The 22,251-nt window shown below is 45.0% G+C and overlaps 1 protein-coding gene across 1 annotated transcript; it reads right to left on the minus strand.

Moving 5' to 3' along the window:
• Positions 1-6,074: 6,074 nt before the first annotated feature.
• LOC102931410 (ficolin-2-like) lies at positions 6,075-18,321 on the minus strand. Its single transcript, XM_007067621.3, has 10 exons — positions 18,062-18,321; positions 16,308-16,421; positions 15,349-15,402; positions 15,051-15,086; positions 14,108-14,152; positions 13,228-13,263; positions 12,269-12,396; positions 11,140-11,269; positions 10,415-10,549; positions 6,075-6,845 (listed from the first exon to the last, which is right to left on the minus strand). Exons 1-10 carry the CDS (start codon positions 18,141-18,143, stop codon positions 6,598-6,600), a joined length of 1,008 nt encoding a protein of 335 aa, XP_007067683.2. The 5' UTR covers positions 18,144-18,321; the 3' UTR covers positions 6,075-6,597.
• Positions 18,322-22,251: the final 3,930 nt, after the last annotated feature.

Consider the following 22,251-nt stretch of genomic DNA (forward strand, 5'->3'; position numbering starts at 1 on the left):
GGCTGGTGCTGGTCTCTGCAACGGCAGCTCCATTTGTCTTCTCACCACCTCTCCTCTTCTTTAGTATTTCAGTCCCTTTAAGCCTTTTATATGCAATAACAATAGAGCCTAGAGCAAATAAAGCTCTCTGCCTCCGGCATCTCAGCGCCTCCTTCCCACTCTCCACATTCCAGCAGTTTCCACAGGGATTTTTTTTGCTGCAGCGGTCACAACTGGAGCTGATTAAATGGCCCGATAGGACACGTGCAATACTGGACTAGCAGCCGTTGCTTCCCCCGCACAGCAAATGCAGTATCGTGCAATGAGGATTACTGAACGGAGCCAGTCTGAATCTTTCCTCACGAAGTTGATTCCTGTCAATGTGTCTTCTGAAATAGTAAAATAGGGTGCCAAATAATGAGCCCAAACTGACTTTCTCCATCCCGTCGAAGCCCCCTGTTGACTTCAGTGGGAACCTTTGGGAGAACAAGGAGAGCAGGATTGGGTGGATTTACTCGCCAACTGCTCTATTACTATGATGTGTGTGACAGTAGCCACAGGAGGCCTCGTGTCAGATTGGACCCCCCTGTGCTGAGTGCTGTGCAAACCCCCAGTAGGAGCCAGTAATAGAGGGATTGGTTCTAAAACCAGAAGTGACCATTGTGATCATCTCGTCTGACCTCCTGTATAACGCAGGCCACAGAACTTCCCCAAAATAATTCCTAGGGCAGAGCTTTTAGAAGAACAGCCAATCTTGATTTTAAAATGGTCAGTGATGGAGAATCTAGCACAACCATTGGAAAATAGCTCCAGTGGTTAATCACACTCACCGTTAAATATTTACACTTTATTTCCAGTCTGAATGTGTCTAGCTTCAACTTCCAGCCATCTCTGCCCCAAAGACCTTACGATCTAAGCAGCCAAGACGAATGAGTGATGGGGGGAAATAATTATTATCCCGATTTTTCCAGTGTTATGTGTGCCTGTGTCATAGAACTAATAATAATGATGCATGCCCAGGCCATATCTGCTGATATACCACTTCTGCATTTTCCTACATGTCCATGTGATTTTTCAGTGACTGCTGAATGGCAGACGCTCCAGATGGCAGATCACTGCTGAGGTTCATTTCTTTATGTGCACGTGTGTTTGCATGATTCCAGTCTGTACAGCAAGAAGGCAGCTGCTTTTCTGGCTGTGTGAAACAGATATTTCCTCTCTTTGCACTGGGGAAGCGGGATGACACTTCCCACTGTGGTATTGTGGTTTGTAATTGGAATCAGAGATCCAAAGCTGCAAAAGAGACTATTGGACGATATGAATAAAGCCGTAAGACTGTGTCAGGCAGCAGAAATCATTCAACAGCATAAAAATAACAGAAGGAAAACAGAACACTGCCACACTGGATAGAGTGACGTGAGAGACAAAAAACTGGCAAGCAGTCAGTCAGTACAAAACAAACAACAGAGATGCATGAAAAATGCAAAGCACAAGAGTTCGTAAAAACTTCAAAGATTGCTCAAGATGTGGACAAAAAATGACCTCAACAATGCACAGCTTTTGGTAAGTGCTGCAATATTTGCAAGAAATACAGTCATTGTGCCAAAGTCTGCAACCAGGTTCAGCAACTGCAGAAGAGGAAGCAAAGCCTGTGTGCTTATGCAGTCACCCAGGAAGAGAGCACAGATAATAGCTCAGAAGATCCATTTAGGACAGGGAAGGGCAAACTACGGCCTGGGGGCCTCATCCGGCCCTTTAGACATTTTAATCTGGCCCTAGAGCTCCCAACGGGGAGCGGGGTCTGGGGTTTGCCCTGCTCTGCATGTGCTGGGGCTCTGCGCGGGTCCCGGAAGCAGAGACATGTCCGCACTCCAGCTCCTATGCATAGGGGCAGCCAGAGTGCTCTGCACACTGCTCCTTTCCCAAGCGCCACACCTGGAGCTCCCATTAGCCAGGAACTGTGAGCATTCATGGCCCTCCATACAATTTCCATACCCAGATGTGGCCCTTGGGCCAAAAAGTTTGCTTACCCCTGATCTAGGAGCTATATCTGAAAGGAAGGAAGAGATGAATGGACAATTTCCTTAGACACTAATGGGACTCTTATAACCTACAAATTGTGCACTGGTGCTCAGATAAATGTTCTTTCAGATATTAGTGTTAAAAGTTTGAAAAAAAAATAGAGAACATGGCTAGCAAACAGGTTAAATTGAAAGCTTATAATGGGCGAACTCATTCCTACTTGTGTACTACCAGTGACAATAAAAGATCAAACACAGCTGATAAACTTTGAGATAGTGAAAGGGAATAAAGCACCTATACTGGATTTAAAAACATGCCCAAGGGCTGATACAAAGAGTGCACGTGGGAGAGGAAGCAAGGGACGCGTTGTCCAGAACATTTGATAAAACTGTAATAGAAACAGGGGTGGAGTCAGACATAGTGCATGTCAGACGGATCAAAAAAGAATTGTCCAGCCTCAGACAGGAAGTGGAAAGAATTTTCTCGGGCAACAGCTAAAGATGGGACTTTACAGAGGGTATTAAGGCTATTATGACAGGGTGGCCAGGACATTCCGTACCATGTCCCTATTTACAGTTTACAGCAGAACGATCTGTTATTGATGGCATGTGGCTTAGAGGAAGTAGGAGAGTAGATGTTACAAGCTGACATGCTCACTAGTATACAGGAAGAGTACTTGGGTATGGCAAAATGTAAATAAAGAGCAGAGAGAGACTGTACTGGCCACAAATGAACAATGATAGAGAAAACTGTTAAAAAGTGTTAAAAATGTCAGTAATACCAACTAAACAGAAAAAAGATCCTATGTTTTTACACAATGAACAGTTAAGAGCATGGTATGAAATTGGCATGTATTTATTTACCTATGCTGGTAAAAGCTATGTTTTGATGGTGGATTGTTATTTTCTTTGGCTTCAGTGAGGATGCTGGTGTTAATGCCGTGATCTTCCCACTTGATGCAAAGGATATTCCAGAGGCATCGTTGGTGGTACCTCTATCCCCCAGGAGCTGTGACCGAACATGACGGCCACTTCCGGGAGCGGCACAGGGCCAGGGCAGGCAGGGAACCTGCCTCAGCCCCGCTGTGCCGCTGGACTGTTAGTGGCCGATATCCCAGTTTGGCTGCAGGAGGGTTGGCAACATTAGGGAGCCTGAAATCAACTGTCGATCATGCTCTACCCGTTGGTGACCACTGCTGTAAAATGAGGATGAAAAATGGAGGTTTGTAAAAAAAAATGAAACTGTCCATCTGGCTTATCACATTCATGGTCCTGGCAAGGACCAAGCTGTACAAGCTACGCAATTGCTCCAGTGATAAAACTGAATCTTGAAAGTGCCTTTTGTCACTTGGGACCTTCAAACCTATTTTAACAGGAAGACTCCTCTGGCCTGCTTCATAATTGACCTACTCATTGGTAAGGTCTTAGGTTTTGCTCCTTTCAAGGTCATCTACAGCAGTGGATCTCAATCAGGGGGGAGGCCACGAGCTGGTTTCAGGGGTTCCGCCAAGCCTGGCTGGCGTTAGACTCGTTAAGGCCCAGGGCAGAAAGCTGAAGCCTCACCATGGAGGACTGCAGCCCGGGGCCCTGAGCTCCAGCAGCTGGGGCTGAAGCTGCAGCCTGAGCAACTTAGTTTTGCGGTGCCCCTTGTGGCGTGGGTCCCCGGGCAATTGCCCTGCTTCCTGCCCCTTAATGCCAGCAGTAGATTTTATATGGAGAAAAGCAATTGTTGTGGTACAGGTGGGCCGTGGAGATTTTAAAGCATGTTGGGGAACCTCAGAAACCCTGATCTACAGGTCTTTGGGTTTTATTTGATTTTAAGATCATCTATGGGAGCTTTTGCTGAGTTGGTTTGTCGTGCATCTGGTCTTCAGGTGTGCGAGTTTCAAGCAAAGTTTCATTGGAAATATCATCAGCTACTAAAATCAGACCCATATTTTTATTTATGACATTCATTTTTAGACATCACCCAGTATGAGAATAACTAAGCTTGCAGTGTAGGCCTAAACGAAGTGTGTTTTTGTGCTGCTTAATTTATCCTTGATTGTGGGGGGAATCGTAAAAAAAAAAAAAGATTTTCCATGCAGAATCTAGCAGAGATCAGCAAAGCTAGAGTGGGGCCGGGGAGAGGCTGTAGCAGGCCGATACACCCCTCTCAGTGTCCCACTGCATGAGAAGGCCACAGACACAACACATCCCACCAGCGGTTCGGTCAGCACTGGCGCATGCCCAGAGGCTGTGGCCCCTGCGGGACGGGAAAGGAAACGTCTCCTAGCAGCAGCCAGTGCTGGGCAGGCTCAAACGCGGTGGAGTTTCAAAGGCATCGCAGGGCAGGTGGCCACGGGTCCCCTGGGAGCAGCGGCGATATGTAGGGCGCTCATGTGGGACCAAGTGCCCTCCTCCCCTGATTGGCCTGAGTTGTGGGGCGGGGAGAGGGGCTCTGTCCTCCTGTTGCGCCGGCCCAGCCGGCACGCTCGGCCCCTGTCCCCGGCAGCAGGGCCCAGGCAGGGGGCAACCCACCGCTGCTGCCAGCTCCCCAGCCCAGCTCTCTCAGGCAGCCGCTGTGCTGCGTGGAACAGAGACCTGGAGCGGCCGGTTCCAGCCGGCGTGAGACGTGGCTCCATCCCGCTCTCCACCCGGCCCGGCTGCCGGAGACGGTGACTGAACATGCCTGGGGGGGGGCACTGTGGGAGAAGGACAGAGCCTCCCCCCAGGCCCCAGAGATAATATGGGGTGGGGAAAGCCTAGGCATACAAAAGTGGGGGATGGGGGGGGTCACGTGCCCTCCCCTTTAGATTGTGCCCCCCCACTATGGGGGAGGAGCAGGAGTCGTCTCTGCCTGGGAGCCCTATAAGAATTGGGGCTGACGGCCAGGGACGGGGTTAGACACTTGCAACCCGTGCAATGGCAGGAGCCCTGAGCCAGCCAAGGGGCCCCCTGCCATGGCGACTGCGTCGGGTGCTTGTGAAGGTGGGGTCAGGAATCGATCGGGAGAAGGTAGACGACAGGGGCAGATGAATAGCTGGGGCAGGCTCAGGGCTGCTTGGCCATACAACGTCTGCCCAGTGCAGGCCGCTGCTGTTGTTGGGGGCCTGCTGGAACCCCGAGGAAGAGCCATGCGCTGAGCCCCACGGCCCACATTTGAATTTGCCCCGGGCGGGGGGGACGACTCCAAAAGGGTGGCTCTGCCGCGAAGTCTGATGAATGGGACTGGCAATGGCAGAGCCTCCATTTTGGTTGGAGGCCCCCCCACCCCCCGCTGCCTGCTAGGGCTCCGACTCCAGCTCTGCTGGCAGCAGCAGCTGTGGTTTGCGGTGCTGACTCCCGCGGTAGCAGGTCTGGCTTTGGCAGGAGCCGTGGTGATGGCTCTAGCAGCAGCAGCTCTGGTGCAGGGCATGGACCTGGGTGGGGCGTTGGGATGGGCGGGGGAGCAGAGCAGGAGGTGCAGAAGCAGGGATGGGGGTTGTGGGGGGTGAGGGAAGAGAGAATGTGGGACTTGTGATGGCATATGGGGGTCCACAATAAAAGCCTGCACCGAGGCCCATCTTTTTCTTCCTCTGCTCCTGGCACAGGGAGAGGGAGATGGGGGGAGGGGGTGGGACTAGGGGTCCAGTCAGCATTTGCTGTTAAATTGTTAAATCTTCCGCTGGGAATAATACCAGCATAATGAGGGGAGATTATGGCCTGTTCTGCCTCACAAGGCGCCATGGGCTGGGCGATGGGACTTTCTAGTGCAGGGTTAGCCTGAGATCGTCTCAGTGCTCTTCTATTTCCACCCTCACCCTATTTCGACATGACCTTCTGCAGCCAAAATGCTGCTGGCAGAGGTAGCTCCCCTCTCTTTCACTCCCCAGGGTAGCCAGGCAAATAATGTCCCCTTCTGCCCAGGGTGCACTCTGCCCACAATGTTCACAATGCAGGGCCAGGCACATTTGGGCTTTAATGCTATTGAACTGTCTTGTATGTACAAACAAATCTGAGACGTGGAACTCATTGAGCAGCCCTTGCTTTATTGACAGAGGGGAAGGTTCTCCAGAGGCAGACGCAGCATCTGAGGGTAATGAGTCCCCAACACCACAGGAAGAATTGCATGGCAGTGGTAGGAGCTGTGGTGGTGCTTCTGGTAATGTAATGAAGAGACAGCAGAGCCATGCAGGAGAGGAGACATAACCTAGACAGAGCTGGCTGGCATTTCTCCAATTATGAGCTTTTCTGAGGACAAACAGCCTTTGAAAAAACATGAAAATTTTCATGAAATATCACTGATGTGGTTGTAATATTTTGTGTGGCAGGAAAAAAATCATACTTTTTTAATTCACAAAAGCCAAAAGCAAAAATGGGTTAATTTAGAGTCTTTTGAAATGAAAACAAATGAAAAATTCAATTTTCCCCCCACAAAACTATTTTAATCTTTTTTTACCTGCTCTAGTCCTAATGCACTGCGCTGGGTAAGTGTCTATGATGATGTCTGCCCCCTCATGGCTAGTGCATAAAGAAAAGATCTTTAGTGTCATCTTCAGATTAATGTTTATTATGACAGGCCTATAACTGCTGTATAAGAGCTCAGTATAATTATTATGGGTGCCTCCCTGATTGGCTACATGGGCCTGATTTTCATCTCTGCCATCTTGTAGGAGTACCTGTCCCCTTTGGATGACATCCAGTTCACCCCATTAGCATAGCTTTCATGGGCTCCTTTCAGGTATAATCCATTCAGGTTGGATGCATGACAGTCCTTGTACCACCAGGCGCCTTTAAAAGCTAGTGCGCAGTTACCTACAGACCAGTCGTTGTCATTGTCATGAGTTGAAAACATCATGCCGTTGTGCTCCATTAAAGAATCCCCTGTGGAAACAATTGGGTTTATTTATTACATGTTTTTACAGAGACAAGGTGGGTGAGATATTCTCTTCTTGTTTGTTTTCTACATTTTTACAGTTCAGTTCCCACAGCCCAGCCTGGCAGTTCTGCAGTGGGGTTACTAAATTTCTCCCTTCTGAGGCAGCAGAAATCTCCCTGGGGTCAGGAGAGAGATTGCATTTCTATTTCCAGTAAGGAACATTTTTCACCAGGCCATATTCGGAGTGTATCTCCACACAGGATTGGATAGGAAACTCTTCAACCTGTCATGACTTAACTCAAAGACCAAAGTCAAAAAGGTGTTGTTCAGGGAACTTCTTTTAGCTGATTATGCTGCCCTCATAGCCCATGATGAAGATCTGTTACAGGGATTCATGGACCTCCTTTCAAGTACCTGTCAGGCATTTGCTCTCACCATCAGCATCAAGAAAACGGTTGTATTAGGACAGAGGGTTCCACAAGATCCTTCAATCACCTTAAATGCAAACCAGCTTGAAATCGTCCAAAAGGTTCAGCTATTTAGATTCTACAGTGACCACCAACCTCTCACTGTATGAAGAACTAAATGTTCGCATTGGAAAGGCTGCCACCACCTTTAGCAGACTATCTAAAAGAACATGGAACAACTCAAAGCTGACCATCAAGACCAATATCTTTGACAACTCATGGCGATCGGGGGAAGTCCCGGACGACTGGAAAAAGGCTAATGTAGTGCCTATCTTTAAAAAAGGGAAGAAGGAGGATCCTGGGAACTACAGGCCAGTCAGCCTCACCTCAGTCCCCGGAAAAATCATGGAGCAGGCCCTCAAGAAATCAATCCTGAAGCACTTACACGAGAGGAAAGTGATCAGGAACAATCAGCATGGATTCACCAAGGGAAGGTCATGCCTGACTAATCTAATTGCCTTCTATGATGAGATTACTGGTTCTGTGGATGAAGGGAAAGCAGTGGATGTGTTATTCCTCGACTTTAGCAAAGCTTTTGACATGGTCTCCCACAGTATTCTTGTCAGCAAGTTAAAGAAGTATGGGCTGGATGAATGCACTATAAGGTGGGTAGAAAGTTGGCTAGATTGTCAGGCTCAAGGGGTAGTGATCAATGGCTCCATGTCTAGTTGGCAGCCGGTATCAAGTGGAGTGCCCCAAGGGTCAGTCCTAGGGCTGGTTTTATTCAATATCTTCATAAATGATCTGGAGGATGGTGTGGATTGCACTCTCAGCAAATTTGCGGATGATACTAAACTAGGAGGAGTGGTAGATACGGTGGCAGGTAGGGATAGGATACAGAGGGACCTAGACAAATTGGAGGATTGGGCCAAAAGAAATCTGATGAGGTTCAACAAGAATAAGTGCAGGGTCCTGCACTTAGGACGGAAGAATCCAATGCACCGCTACAGACTAGGGACCGAATGGCTAGGCCGCAGTTCTGCGGAAAAGGACCTAGGGGTTACAGTGGACGAGAAGCTGGGTATGAGTCAACAGTGTGCCCTTGTTGCCAAGTAGGCCAATGGCATTTTGGGATGTATAAGTAGGGGCATAGCCAGCAGATCGATGGACGTGATCGTTCCCCTCTATTCGACGTTGGTGAGGCCTCATCTGGAGTACTGTGTCCAGTTTTGGGCCCCACACTACAAGAAGGATGTGGAAAAATTGGAGAGAGTCCAGCGGAGGGCAACAAAAATGATTAGGGGTCTGGAACACATGACTTATGAGGAGAGGCTGAGGAGAGGCTGGGATTGTTTAGTCTGCAGAAGAGAAGAATGAGGGGGTATTTGATAGCGGCTTTCAACTACCTGAGAGGTGGTTCCAAAGAGGATGGTTCTAGACTATTCTCAGTGGTAGAAGATGACAGGACAAGGAGTAATGGTCTCAAGTTGCAGTGGGGGAGGATTAGGTTGGATATTAGGAAAAACTTTTTCACTAGGAGGGTGGTGAAACACTGGAATGCGTTACCTAGGGAGGTGGTAGAATCTCCTTCCTTAGATATTTTTAAGGTCAGGCTTGACAAAGCCCTGGCTGGGATGATTTAATTGGGGATTGGTCCTGCTTTGAGCAGGGGGTTGGACTAGATGACCTCCTGAGGTCCCTTCCAACCCTGATATTCTATGATTCTATATGCTAGTATGCCAATCCTTCATCCTCAGCACTCTCATGTGTGGTGGGCAAATTTGAAGGGCAAATTTACCAAGTGTGACAGCTCTGCTCAAGCAAAGATGACTGCATTGGCTGGGCCATCTTAGTAGGTTGGAAGACGGACGCATACCCAAGGGAACAAGAACAACAGGACGTCCCAAGCTTCACTATAAAGACATATGCAAGCAAGAGATGAAAAAATTGATCCTGACCAATGGGAAATATTGGCAAGTGATCGTAACAAGTGGTGCCATCAGCTACATCAGAGTATCAAAGTCCGTGACAGAACTGGCTCCTACAGCTTGAAGAGAAAAGAGCCCACAGGAAGCAAGCAGCTCCAGACTGCTTTCATCCAGACTGCATTTCCCTCGTTTGCATTTTGAGAATGCCACATGGGATTTTGTCAAAAGTCTTACTAAAATCAAAATATATCATGTCTACTGCTTTCCCCTTATCCATTAAGCCAATAACCCTGTCAAAGAAGGAAATTAGGTTGGTTTGACATGATTTGTTCATGAGAAATCCATGGTGGTTATTGCTAATTAATCCAATTGTCCTCTAGGTGTTTACAAACTGATTGTTTAATAATTTGAGTGAGTGTCTTTCCAGGTATCAAAGTTAGGCTGACTGGCCTACAGTTCCCTGGTTCCTGTTTGTTCCCCCTTTTAAAGATAGGTACTATGTTTGCCCTTCTCCAGTGCTCTGGGACATTGACACATCCTGCAGGAGTTCTCCAGAAAATTATTCTGCCTGGTATTTACGTATAGGTATCTGAGATTCTAAGTATATGCCTCTACTGGTTACCCTCTTCTTCCTCCTCTGACCCTACGTACCCCCTCCCCCAAAAAATCTAGCCCTCTGTTAAGCTGGCCCTTTTTTATGTTTAGCTGTTGGCTTTTGTCCCCGGCCCCTTTTAAACCTACTTAAAAGCCCTTCTCCCTAGGGGGCTTGTGGGTGTGCCTGAGCAATCCTGCAGTGGTGTGTAGCAGACTCTGCATGCCACAGAATATTCCTGTCTCTGGTATCCATCAGACAGGAATATTCTGTTTGCATGAAATGGGGCATATCTACCCACCCAGTGACTTGTACCAATCCTGGTGTGCCTACTTAGTTTAATTCAGATATTTCTTTGGGGCATTAAGCTCTAATTTAAGAAAGCAACCAGCAGTAGCTGTGCCTACCTCTGCTCGTTATTCTGCGTTCAATCCCTCACTCGGCAGGATATCCCTATTATACTATATGTTTTGTTGTCACTAGACCGTGTGTTTCTCCTCTAATAGTTCAGCAGGAGAATAACTGATGTTTCCTGACAGACATCACCTCCACAGATCACCTCGCCTTTTGCTTCTGCCATTGAATATTCTGCATCACTTTTGCTTTCCATTTTTCCATCTGCCATAAAGGATGAGCTCAGAACCTACCTGCAGTGCCATTCACAAAGGGTCCAATGATCAGCGTGTATTTCTCAGTCTCCCCTGAAACTCTGAACGATGAGAATGTAGCAAATTCATAGTTGTTGTCAAAATCTCTGAGATCGACGCGAAGCTCGTTGGGAACTTTAGAAAACAATTTGAAAGCAAAATGTTCAGCACCTTCCATTGGTGTTTATTACCGTTATTGAATGTTTTTATTGCAGAAGCCCCAAAAGACTCTACGCACAAATCAGGCTCCATTATGTTGGGACCATTATGATCATCTAGTTTGAATTGCCTGCATCACACACATCACAGAATTTCACCCACTGATTCTTGGATCAAGCCAAATATATTCGTATCGACCTTTATGAATTCGATTTCCATCCACCAACCTGACCTCGCTATTAAAAACCTGTTCCATGTTATGCTTTGCGAAGGTAGTTCAGAATCGATGACCTCATCCAGGCTGTAGTATCCCTTATTGCTGTACTGTGGGCGAACGACCCGAGGACAAAATGCTGCTCCAGGAATCATGACTGGATCCAGCCCATCTACAACAGCATTACTCATTTCAATAGCTTTGTGTGGCAGGCCTGGCCTGTAAAATACAGGAAGGGGTGTCTGCGGTAGAAGTGTTACCTCTATACCCTGTATCCATGGCTAAAGTGTGGGAATAAAATGTGGTGGAGAAGCTTGTTGTAAGGAAAAGAATGCATCAGTGATGTCTTTACCAAGGAATGATAACAGATGGATATTTTCGTTCCCCAGCCAGAATTCTGACAGCCGGCTGCCAAAACCTCTTTTGTATGAATACCAGTCACGGTAAAAATCCACAGAGCCATCCACCCGTCTCTGGAACACCTGCAGGGAAACAGGAGATTCTCAGCTGGGAAATCCCACATTGTTTTCCATCCTAGTAGAGCAGAAGACCAGAAACTCTGAGACTGTAAATCATTGGATGAGATCACTGTAAATCATTGGTGGTCAGGTCTATTTCAGCTCAGGTGACTATTGCAGAGGGAGGCTTGTCTCAGAGGATCCTATTAAATCTTGGTAGCAACAGCACTAGGTTAAAGGATCACATGGTCCGAAATCTACAGCACTGGACTGGCAATCAGGAGGCCTGAGATCTATACCCAGTTGTGCCACTCGAGCAAGTCACATCACCTCTGCTTTCTGTCCGGCCCTTTATCTGCCTTGTCTATGGAGACTGTGAGCTGCAAAGGACAGGGGCTGTCTCTCAGTATGTGTGTTCAGCACCCAGCGCAATGGGACCCTGATCTTCATCGGATTCTCTAGGCACAACTGGGATATAAATAAGTGTAATTATAAATTAGAAGGTTTAAATGTGATGTGGTTCAAACCCCTTGCATGCTCATCTCCTTAGAACACTCTCTCCACTCGTACTCAGAGGTTGCTGGAGCGAGAGAGCAGCGGATGCACTAGAATTGGAAGGAAGAAGGAATTCTGTTTCCGGAGTCTGGGCAGCTATTGAAGAGGCTCTGAGAGCCGGGCAGAGAATAGCCAGGAAAAGGGAAACCTGTGTCAGAGCAGCGACAAATGTCCCCTCAGACGGGTCTTTTAGACTCTAAAGCTCCAGGTTCCCTCCATGGAAGCCATTGTGTTCACAACCGAGTTATCTCCACAACCAAGGACTAGGGAGGATTAGAAGGGCTCAGGAAGTGTCTGTGTTTTTATTTCAGCTAACCATGGGGAGCTAACAGCTTCAGAGTTTCTGTCCTCATGCTTTTCTCCTAGCTGCAGCCCACTGGCTAAGGGCCACCTCCCATTCTTGGGACAGTAAACTGTTTGTTGTTCAAGAAAAAATATCCAATGAGCTTCATTATGCTCTGTTCTTACAATCCATCCTCCGCCATCTGTGTCCATGTCACACAGCACGGTCATGGCTTTACAGTCATATGGGTAGATGGTGTACCAGCCACTCATGCGGATCCCTCTAGCTAACAGCTCCTTGCAGTTCTTTGCTCCTGGTTGAAAGAGAAATTGAAATATTTAAATTAGTTGTATAACTCTCCTTGGAGAAGGGATTCATAGGCTGCTATATGTTGCACTGAGGGCCAGATCAATTGCAGAATCAGGTAACTAGAAAATATTCTTTGAGCCACCATCTTCTCTCCTTCCCACTGTAGTGTTTGGGAATTGGGTAGTATCCCTTTAAATAGATTGTGGTCCCTCTGCGTTCTATCTTTGGAAACCTACCACAGCAGCAGCATATGTACCTAGCGAGGCTTTTCATGCTCTCTGTAGTTAGCAAAACAAATGATTTAGACTCCAGTGTGCCAGTCTGGTTTGTATTAACTTTGTTTGCAAGAGGAAAAGATGCAACCACCTGCCTAACTCCATCTGTTCTGTGTGAGAACAGCTCAACCTGAACAGGGGATTTGCTCAAAGCATCTTAAAAACTCATGGAAATTGAAACGTGCACAAAGATTTGTGTTGCAAGTCCCCATGCAGCATTTTGAAATCTCTCTGTGAGTGAGAAGGGCTTTGGGTTATCATGTGACTTGGATGAGCATTCACCCCGAAAAAATATCACATACTCACAGGAATAGTCACATCAAACAGTTTGCAAGCGAACCCATTGGCTGAAATATATTTCTACAAAAGATTCACTGGTGAAATGCTAACAGAAAACACCTTCATTTTAAAAGATCAAAGTCTCTTTGCTGATAGTTTGAGAACAGCAAATGGGGTAAATCACAGATGTATTTTTTTGCAATTTGTCTATCTCTAATGGGTTTTGATGTTTGGGTCTCTGGATGGAATGAGATGACATTTAGTGATCATAAGAAACTCACCTTTCCTACACTTTCTGTCTTCCAGGTCTTCCTCCACTGGTCATGAAAATAAACACAATAGAAAGTGAAATGGAACCAGAAAATGTTCCACTGTCTTTTAAACTATGTAATCGGCCAACAGTGACAGCTGGGTTAGCAAAGTACTCGTTATCTTGAAAATGCACTAGACAGGTTTTTAATTTTGAAAATCCAAGTGCTAATGGATTCACACACATCTCTGATCTGAGCCTTCCAGCCTGAACCATCAATACAGCTCTCATTAGGTAGCTAATACTATTTTATAACCCTCTCATGAAGCTCCTACTTGCAGGGTTAAGAATTGGTCCTTAATAGACTAAGTTAATTGCTGGTCAGTTCATAGGAACAATGCCCACAAAGTCAGGGGAGTTGCAGGTGCTTACGCTAGCTGTGAACTTGACTCAATATTTTTTTTAAAAAAAAATTCCAAGTGACACCGGGAGAATAACAGTTAAATCGTTCCTTTAACTGGACATATAAATAGGATCCATTTCTTGTGATTCATACTCCCCACTCATGGTATGTAGGAAATATAAGGAGGGGTAGGAGAAAGTAACCTTCTCTAGGATACACCTCCAGATCTACAGATTTCACTTACATTTCAGCTGTTCTCTCTCATACCAAAGGTCATCTGGCTAGTGTTGTTCCGGATGTTACAACACATGGATGGCCACCTGTTTTTATAGGTACAGCTATTTCTCTCTTTATAGAGCCGAAATCTTACAGGAGGATCAGTGAGCTTGATATTGTGGACATGGTAACTATTCAAGAAACAAGCTTCTTCAGCCTCTTAATTTTTAGTGCTGCAAAAATAAAACTGAAATGATGTGTTCAGTATAAAGGAGGGTGCAGAGGGTCTCACCAAATGTTCCAGGGACTCCTGTAGCTCCCGGGTCTCCTTTTACTCCTAAAAAAAGAACCCAGAATAAAATCCTTGTTTTACCTTAAGTTCAGCTCCATAATTCACCATCTCACTACAGAAATTGCTTGGGTTTAATTGTGTGGAGGGGCTAGTTCAAGGCCTATGTATCAGCTACACTCCGCACAATCTGTTAAAGTTGGCGTTTTGTGGGACTTAAGTGATGTATGTTGCCAACTCTCAGGATTTTGTCATGAGTCTCATGATAATTATTGTTTTCCTTAAAGAGTGGATGTGACATGATTTCAGCCTTTGGTCTTAAAGAAAAAGTAAGTTTCTAGCTCTCAAAGCTACAGTGAGAGCTTCAAAATGTGACCCCCAGTGCCCCCTAAATATTCAAAAAGCAGAAGGCAAATAAAAAGAACACCAGATCTATTATTTTTACATAATCTCATGATTCTAAAACCAGTCTCCTAATTTTTGATGAACCTAACTTCAGTTTTTCAAAGATTTGGGGTTGGCAGAATTGCATTTATCTTATCTTGTCTTCTGCATTGGCTGAAATGAAATAGACTTAGGCTATGTCTACACTGCAGTTGAGATATATTTCCTGTGACTGCATTGGACCTCATGACATATCAGACATTATACTTAGAGTTGGGTGAAATTTTTCCTGCAAATATTTTATTCACAATTTTGAAATGTTCTAACTCTTCATTTCAGAACAACACTGTGTTTTGTCATTTGGCTATTAATCAAAAAGGGGACATTCTTGTTTAACCAGAACCAATTTCATTTCAGCTTTTTTGTTTGGCAAGAAGCTGGAAGGAAAAATTTTATAATGAAACGGAGCGGGGGGATTGTTGTTCCCAATTCCTCTATCACCGTGAATAGCACCAGAATGTGCCCTGCTCTGAAGTGAGAAGAATCATCTGAGGTCTCTCACCTTTCATTCCAAGGTGGCCAGCAGGACCTCTTTTTCCTGATTGAACAAAAAATAAGTAAGTAAAGACTGATCAGAGATAGCGAGATCTTGACACTCTATCAGAACTGAAGTTCTGTTACAATAATAAACCCTTTATTGTCAAAAATAGAGTGAAGGGAAGTTGTGGTGGTTTTGGAGCCCAGATATTATAGGAATTGGTGTTTTATAACTAGCTCTAATTGATATTTGATTAAAAACTTATTTCCTGTTCTTAGGTTACCTATAGGAAAACACAGTTCTCTGCCGTTTGTTACTTTACCTTTTGGGCCAGTTTTCCCCTCCTTTCCGGGGATCCCCGGAAGTCCCCGTTCTCCTGCAAACACAGAAAACTGACTGAATATTTTCCAAGGTAGCGTAAATACTGAGTACATAATCCCCACCCACCACCCCAACCTGGAATTACAAGAACTCATCTGTGTCAAAATTCAAATCCTGTATCTGCATCTGGCTCGCTGAGTCCCTGATCTCACATCATGATCCCCTAGCACGGACTCTCACATGGAGGCCCATTGAAGTCAAAGGGACAAGCACATCTTGCTGTTAGGTGAGAGCCAAAGCTGATAAACAGCCATTTTATACATGCTACCATTAAAAATGTCACGGCTCATGACAATAATCATAATTTCCTCTTCTCTAGCCCCCTCATCCAAACTTCTCAGTGCGCTTTTCACAGATCAATGAAATGTGCCTCAGATAACCTCTGGGAGGTAAAGGACCATTATCGCCATTATATAGAGGAGAAAAATGAGGCTCAAAGAGAGTGACTTGACTAAGGTGAGACAGCGAGCCAGTGATAGAGACGGGGAAAGAACCAGAAGACTTGGTTGCCAATCTGACACCCCAAAAGGGAATGGACAATATTTTAGAGCTTGGTTATTCTGAAGTTCCAATCCCTTGCCACAGGATATGGGAGATGGAAGGGAGGGATAGCTCAGTGGTTTGAGCATTGGCCTGCTAAACCCAGGGTTGTGAGGTCAATCCTTGAGGGGGCCATTTTGGGATCTGGGGCAAAAATTGGGGATTGGTCCTGCTTTGAGTACAGGGTTGGACTAGATGACCTCCTGAGTTCCCTTCCAACCCTGATATTATGTGACTCTACGCCATGTGAGTTTCCTCATATCGGGGTTGAGGGGAATCTCCAAAGTCTGAGCATATTACAGAAATAATTCCCATTTACATCAGCACCAGTCATGCCTTATTCAGTGCCCGGAAACGTACCGCTCGTTCCTGCATTTCCTGGGTCTCCTTTGGGCCCTGTAACACCTGGAATTCCAGGGCAGCCTTGGAGAATGGAGAGTTTCTTGGTATTGTTGAAACCCTCTAAGCTCACCTCTGGGGAAAGAAATGAACCCATAATCAATGATCGTTAGCTTCTCAGGATCTGAAACATTCTGCAGAAATCCAGGGGGATAAACCCAGCAAATGACAGCCTAGATAGTTCCTTGGTTTTCTTGGTTATCTCTATTAGTGATAAATCCAACATTTTCTTCAGTTTTATGCATTTCAGAGACAATGCCCTAATATTAAAAGTTGGGGGTTATTATTATTAGCCTTTGTTTTAAGTTATAGTGGAAACAAAAGTTAAAAAGTTATTTAATATTTGTATTAAAAGAAATCACTTCAGACTTAATTTTGATGTGTACATCCCTCTGCAGCGTTTCCAACCTGAACATTGCAGCATTGTATCAGTTCATGAGAATCTTTTAACGAAATTAACTACAGAGAAACAAAAGCGGAATGAAATGCAGAGGAGAAACAAATAGCTGCTGTTCAGTGAAGAAATTGTGCAAAAGTAACATAATTTAAAAAACAGTTGTTCTTACAAGCTCAGGTAATACATTTTAAAGAACTAAATATGTTTTTTAACCTAACAGTCCCCTCTCTATATTATACACATTATGAGATTTAAAATTATTTACAGGGACATCAGTGGAGAAAAATAGGGACATACCTGTCAACTCCATTGAGCTCTATTGATGTGGAAATTTTTGAGGTAAACAAAATGTGGACATAGTTAATATTACCTGTGATAGAGGAACTGTACCTCCTAATCTGGAACATTTGGGCAACTGATTTTCAAAACCATCATGAACGTAAGGAGATGAAATGTGAAGGCAGTACTGCTCTGAAATAATACATTAATTTATGCATAAGGTTGCAAAGCCTATATTCAATCCTTGTTTAGCAAACCACCCATTTCCTTCAAAGAGACCATTTGCCTGAATGAGGTCTCCACAAATTTGACTAAATCTTGCAAAAGAATCACAGGATGTCTTGATGAACTAAAATAAACTTCAAATGCTGCTGGATTCTCAACCCAAAGCACAGAAATGAATGTGTTGACATAGAAAGAATTGTATAGTGGATTTGCGGTGATAGATACACAACAGTTGCGATTTTACAGATAACCATCTTATTTGGTAAAGGTGAATTTTTAAAAGCAGAAGGATCTTAAATCATAGGCTCACTCTGAGCTTTGAAGATAGAGATTTTATTTTCCAGAATTTAGCTCATCTTTCTGTGTGGGTCGGTCAGTCACCAGATTAGAAAGGCCTTGGCCCCAATATGCAAAGGAGATGGGAGCTTTAGACAGAGAGATTCTAGCGGCAACATAGGGAGGTTAGAAGATAGTAAATGAGGATGAAGGAGAAAAGGTCAAGTCAAATTTTGAAGAATCTCAAAGGAGACAAGAGACAACATTTTCACAACATGGTTTGCAAAACCTGTGTCCTATTTTCTGAACACCTCTCGTCTGTGTTGTGCACTTCTAGAATATTGATTAATTTCGACAAAGGAATTTTGTACAAAGAAGCTGTTCTTTTTATCATTTTAAAAGCACCATGAGCAGACAAAGCACTTTATAGACGTGTAGGACAACAAACATTCCTGAACAGTTCCCAGTTCTCCAGGGTCCAGGTTGGCAAGAGCCACAGTATGAAACACTGTTGGGAACAGGATTGTCTTTCACTCACCTGGGCAGGTGTCCTGAGCCTGACAAACCGTTGCTGCTAGACAGAGTAAAGAGAGGAGAGTTTTCTGAGCAGCTCTCCCCATGGCTGGTGCTGGTCTCTGCAACGGCAGCTCCACTTGTCTTCTCACCACCTTCTCCTCTCCTTTAGTATTTCAGTCCCTTTAAACCTTTTATATGCAATAACGATACAGCCTAAAGCAAATAAAGCTCTCTGCCTCCGGCATCTCAGCGCCTCCTTCCCACTCTCCACATTCCAGCAGTTTCCACTGAGATTTTGTTGCTGCAGCGGTCACAACTGGAGCTGATTAAATGGCCTGATAGGAGACATTCAATACTGGACTAGCAGCCGTTGCTTCCCCCGCACAGCAAATGCAGTATCGTGCAATGAGGATTACTGAACGGAGCCAGTCTGAATCTTTCCTCACAGAGTTGATTCTTGTCAATGTGTCTTCTGAAATAGTAAAATAGGGTGCCAAATAATGAGCCCAAACTGCCTTTCTCCATCCCGTCGAAGCCCCCTGTTGGCTTCAGTGGGAACCTTTAGGAGAACAAAGGAGAGCAGGATTGGGTGGATTTACTCGCCAACTGCTCTATTACTATGATGTGTGTGACAGAAGCCACAGGAGGCCTCGTGTCAGATTGGACCCCCCTGTGCTGAGTGCTGTGCAAACCCCCAATAGGAGCCAGTCATGGAGGGATCGGTTCCAAGACCAGAAGTGACCATTGTGATCATTTCGTCTGACCTCCTGTAGAACACAGGCCACAGAACTCCCCCAAAATAATTCCTAGGGCAGAGCTTTTAGAAAAACACCCAATCTTGATTTTAAAATGGTCAGTGATGGAGAATCTAGCACAAGCATTGGAAAATAGCTCCAGTGGTTAATCACACTCACCATTAAATATTTACACTTTATTTCCAGTCTGAATGTGTCTAGCTTCAACTTCCAGCCATCTCTGCCCCAAAGACCTTACGATCTAAGCAGCCAAGACGAATGAGTGATGGGGGGAAATAATTATTATCCCGATTTTTCCAGTGTTATGTGTGCCTGTGTCATAGAACTAATAATAATGATGCATGCCCAGGCCATATCTGCTGATATACCACTTCTGCATTTTCCTACATGTCCATGTGATTTTTCAGTGACTGCTGAATGGCAGACGCTCCAGATGGCAGATCACTGCTGAGGTTCATTTCTTTATGTGCACGTGTGTTTGCATGATTCCAGTCTGTACAACAAGAAGGCAGTTGCTTTTCTGGCTGTGTGAAACAGATATTTCCTCTCTTTGCACTGGGGAAGGGGGATGACACTTCCCACTGTGGTATTGTGGTTTGTAATTGGAATCAGAGATCCAAAGCTGCAAAAGAGACTATTGGACGATATGGATCTCACTTTGGATAAAGCCGTAAGACTGTGTCAGGCAGCAGAAATCATTCAACAGCATAAAAATAATAGAAGGAAAACAGAACACTGCCACACTGGATAGAGTGACATGAGAGACAAAAAACTGGCAAGCAGTCAGTCAGTACAAAACAAACAACAGAGATGCATGAAAAATGCAAAGCACAAGAGTTCGTAAAAACTTCAAAGATTGCTCAAGATGTGGGCAAAAAATGACCTCAACAATGCCCAGCTTTTGGTAAGTGCTGCAATATTTGCAAGAAATACAGTCATTGTGCCAACGTCTGCAACCAGGTTCAGCAACTGCAGAAGAGGAAGTGAAGCCTGTGTGCTAACGCAAGTGATCCAGGAAGGGAGCACAGACAACAGCTCAGGAGTTCTGCTGTATCTGAAGAGGAAGGAAGAAACGAATGGACAAGTTTCTTAGACACTAATGGGACTCTTATCACCCACAAATTGTGCACTGATGTCAGGTAAATGTTGTTTCAGGTATTAGTGTCAAAAGGTTGGAAAAAACTCAGGGAACATGGTGAGCAAACTGGTCAAACTGAAAGCTTATAATGGGGGAACTCCTTCCTACTACAGGTACATGTGTACTAGCAGTGACAATAAAAGATCAAACAGAATTGTTGGATTCTGAGATCGTGAAAAGGAATAAAGCACGTACATTGGATTTAAAAACATACCCAGCCCTTGGGCTGATTCAAAGAGTGCACGTGGGTGAGGACGTAAGGGACACATTGTCCAGAACATTTGATAAAACTGTAATAGAAACAGGGGTGGAGTCAGACATAGTGCATGTCAGACGGATCAAAAAAGAATTGTCCAGCCTCAGACAGGAAGTGGAAAGAATTTGCTGAGGCTACAGTTAATGATGGGACTTTACAGAGGGTATTAAGGCTATTATTACGGGGTGGCCAGGACATTCCATACCATGTCCCTATTTACAGTTTAAAGCAGAACTATCTGTTATTGATGGCATGAGGCTTAGAGAAAGTAGGAGAGTAGATGTTACAAGCTGACATGCTGACTAGTATACAGGAAGGGTACTTGGGTATGGCAAAATGTAAATACAGAGCAGAGAGAGACTTTATTGGCCAGAAATGAACAATGATAGAGAAAACTGCTAAAACGTGTGAAACGTCAAAAATACCAACTAAACAGAAAAAAGATCCTATGTTTCTACATAATGATGAGTTAGGAGCATGGTATGAAATTGGCATGGATTTATTTACCTATGCTGGTAAAAGCTATGTTTTGATGGTGGATTGTTATTCTCTTTGGCTTCAGTGAGGATCCTGGTGTTAAACCGTGATCTTCCCACTTGCCATTACGGAGGGAATCCTGATTAGTTTTTGTTTTCCTCTGCTGACTAACATGCTTAAATTCAGCGGGTCACCACTTCTGATCTGAGGTCACAGTTGGATGGGGACCAGGGGGCAGTTCTCATCTCTGATAATGTTCTGATAATGGAAATGAATTTAAATTATTGGCAAGAGAGTATGGGGTTAAGCATGGAACGCTGAGTCCCAGGTATCCTCAATTCAACGGTCTTGTAGAGAATGGTGTGAAAATTGTTAAATGGCTTTTGGAAAAGGCCACTGCCACGGGTACAGATCCATATTTGACTATACTGAACTATAGAGCAGCACCAATGAATCATGGGCTGTCACCTGCAGAGAGACTGTTTGGCAGGATGCTGAAAACAAGACTCTGTAACTCAGTTGTGATCCCGAAAGGCAAAACTGACTTAGATGCCCATCTATAAAAAGGGAAATAAGGCCAACCCGGGAATTACAGACCAGTCAGCTTAACTTTCGTTTCCAGAAAGATAATGGAGGAAATCTTTTAAACGATCAATTTGCGAACACAGAGAAGATAATAAGGTGATAAGTAACAGTCAGCATGGATTTGTCAAGAACAAATCATGTCATGCCAACCTAATAGCTTTCTTTGACAGGGTAACAAGCCTTGTGTATAAGGGGGAAGTGTTAGATATGGTATATCTAGACTTTAGTTAGGCTTTTGATACTGTCCCGCATGACCTCCTACATGCTATGATGCCTCAGGCTGATTTGCTACTTTAAAAAAGTGCCAGGCAAATGAATAGTGTAAAATCAGAGAGACACGCACTTTTGGGGAGTGTTGTTTTTAACATGCTGGAAGGACCATGGAAAACAGAAAGTATGAAAACCTGGATAAATAGCATAGCCCACTGCACAAAAAATGCAGCTTCAAGCATTTTCCCTTTAAACATTTACACTTGCCTTGTCGTGCTATCAATAGGTGAGTGGGGTGTGTGGCTTGTGGTCCCCAGTTATTCACACACTTATCCAGGGTCTCTCACCTTTCAATTCAGATCTCCCAGGATCACCTTTTTCTCCTGATCACAGGAAAAAAAATTAGACCTATGCTATTTGTTGCTTTGAGTCTATGAGCTCAGTTCTCCTGTACAGGCACTGCCCTGCTTTGGGGGCAGCGTGGAGCCCTGCCCTGGGAACTCCATGTACACCAGGGAAGTGCAATGCCCCAGAGACCTTTAAGAGTTCACCTGCTCTTCCACCCATGAAGGTGACACAGCATATGCATATCCTCTGGCCAGTGTGGATGGGAGGGGAGGACACAGTCCCTGCCTGCCCTGGCCCTGTGCCGCTCCCGGAAGCAGCCAGCATGTCCCTGTGGCCTTAGGGTCTCCACGCGCTGCTGGAATGCAGTTCCGCAGCTTCCATTGGCCAGGAATTGCAGCCAATGGGAGCTGTGGGGGTGGTGTCTGCAGGCAGAGGTAGTGCAC

The sequence above is a fragment of the Chelonia mydas genome, chromosome 16 (assembly GCF_015237465.2).
Source record: "Chelonia mydas isolate rCheMyd1 chromosome 16, rCheMyd1.pri.v2, whole genome shotgun sequence".
NCBI classification, from domain to species: Eukaryota; Metazoa; Chordata; order Testudines; family Cheloniidae; genus Chelonia; species Chelonia mydas.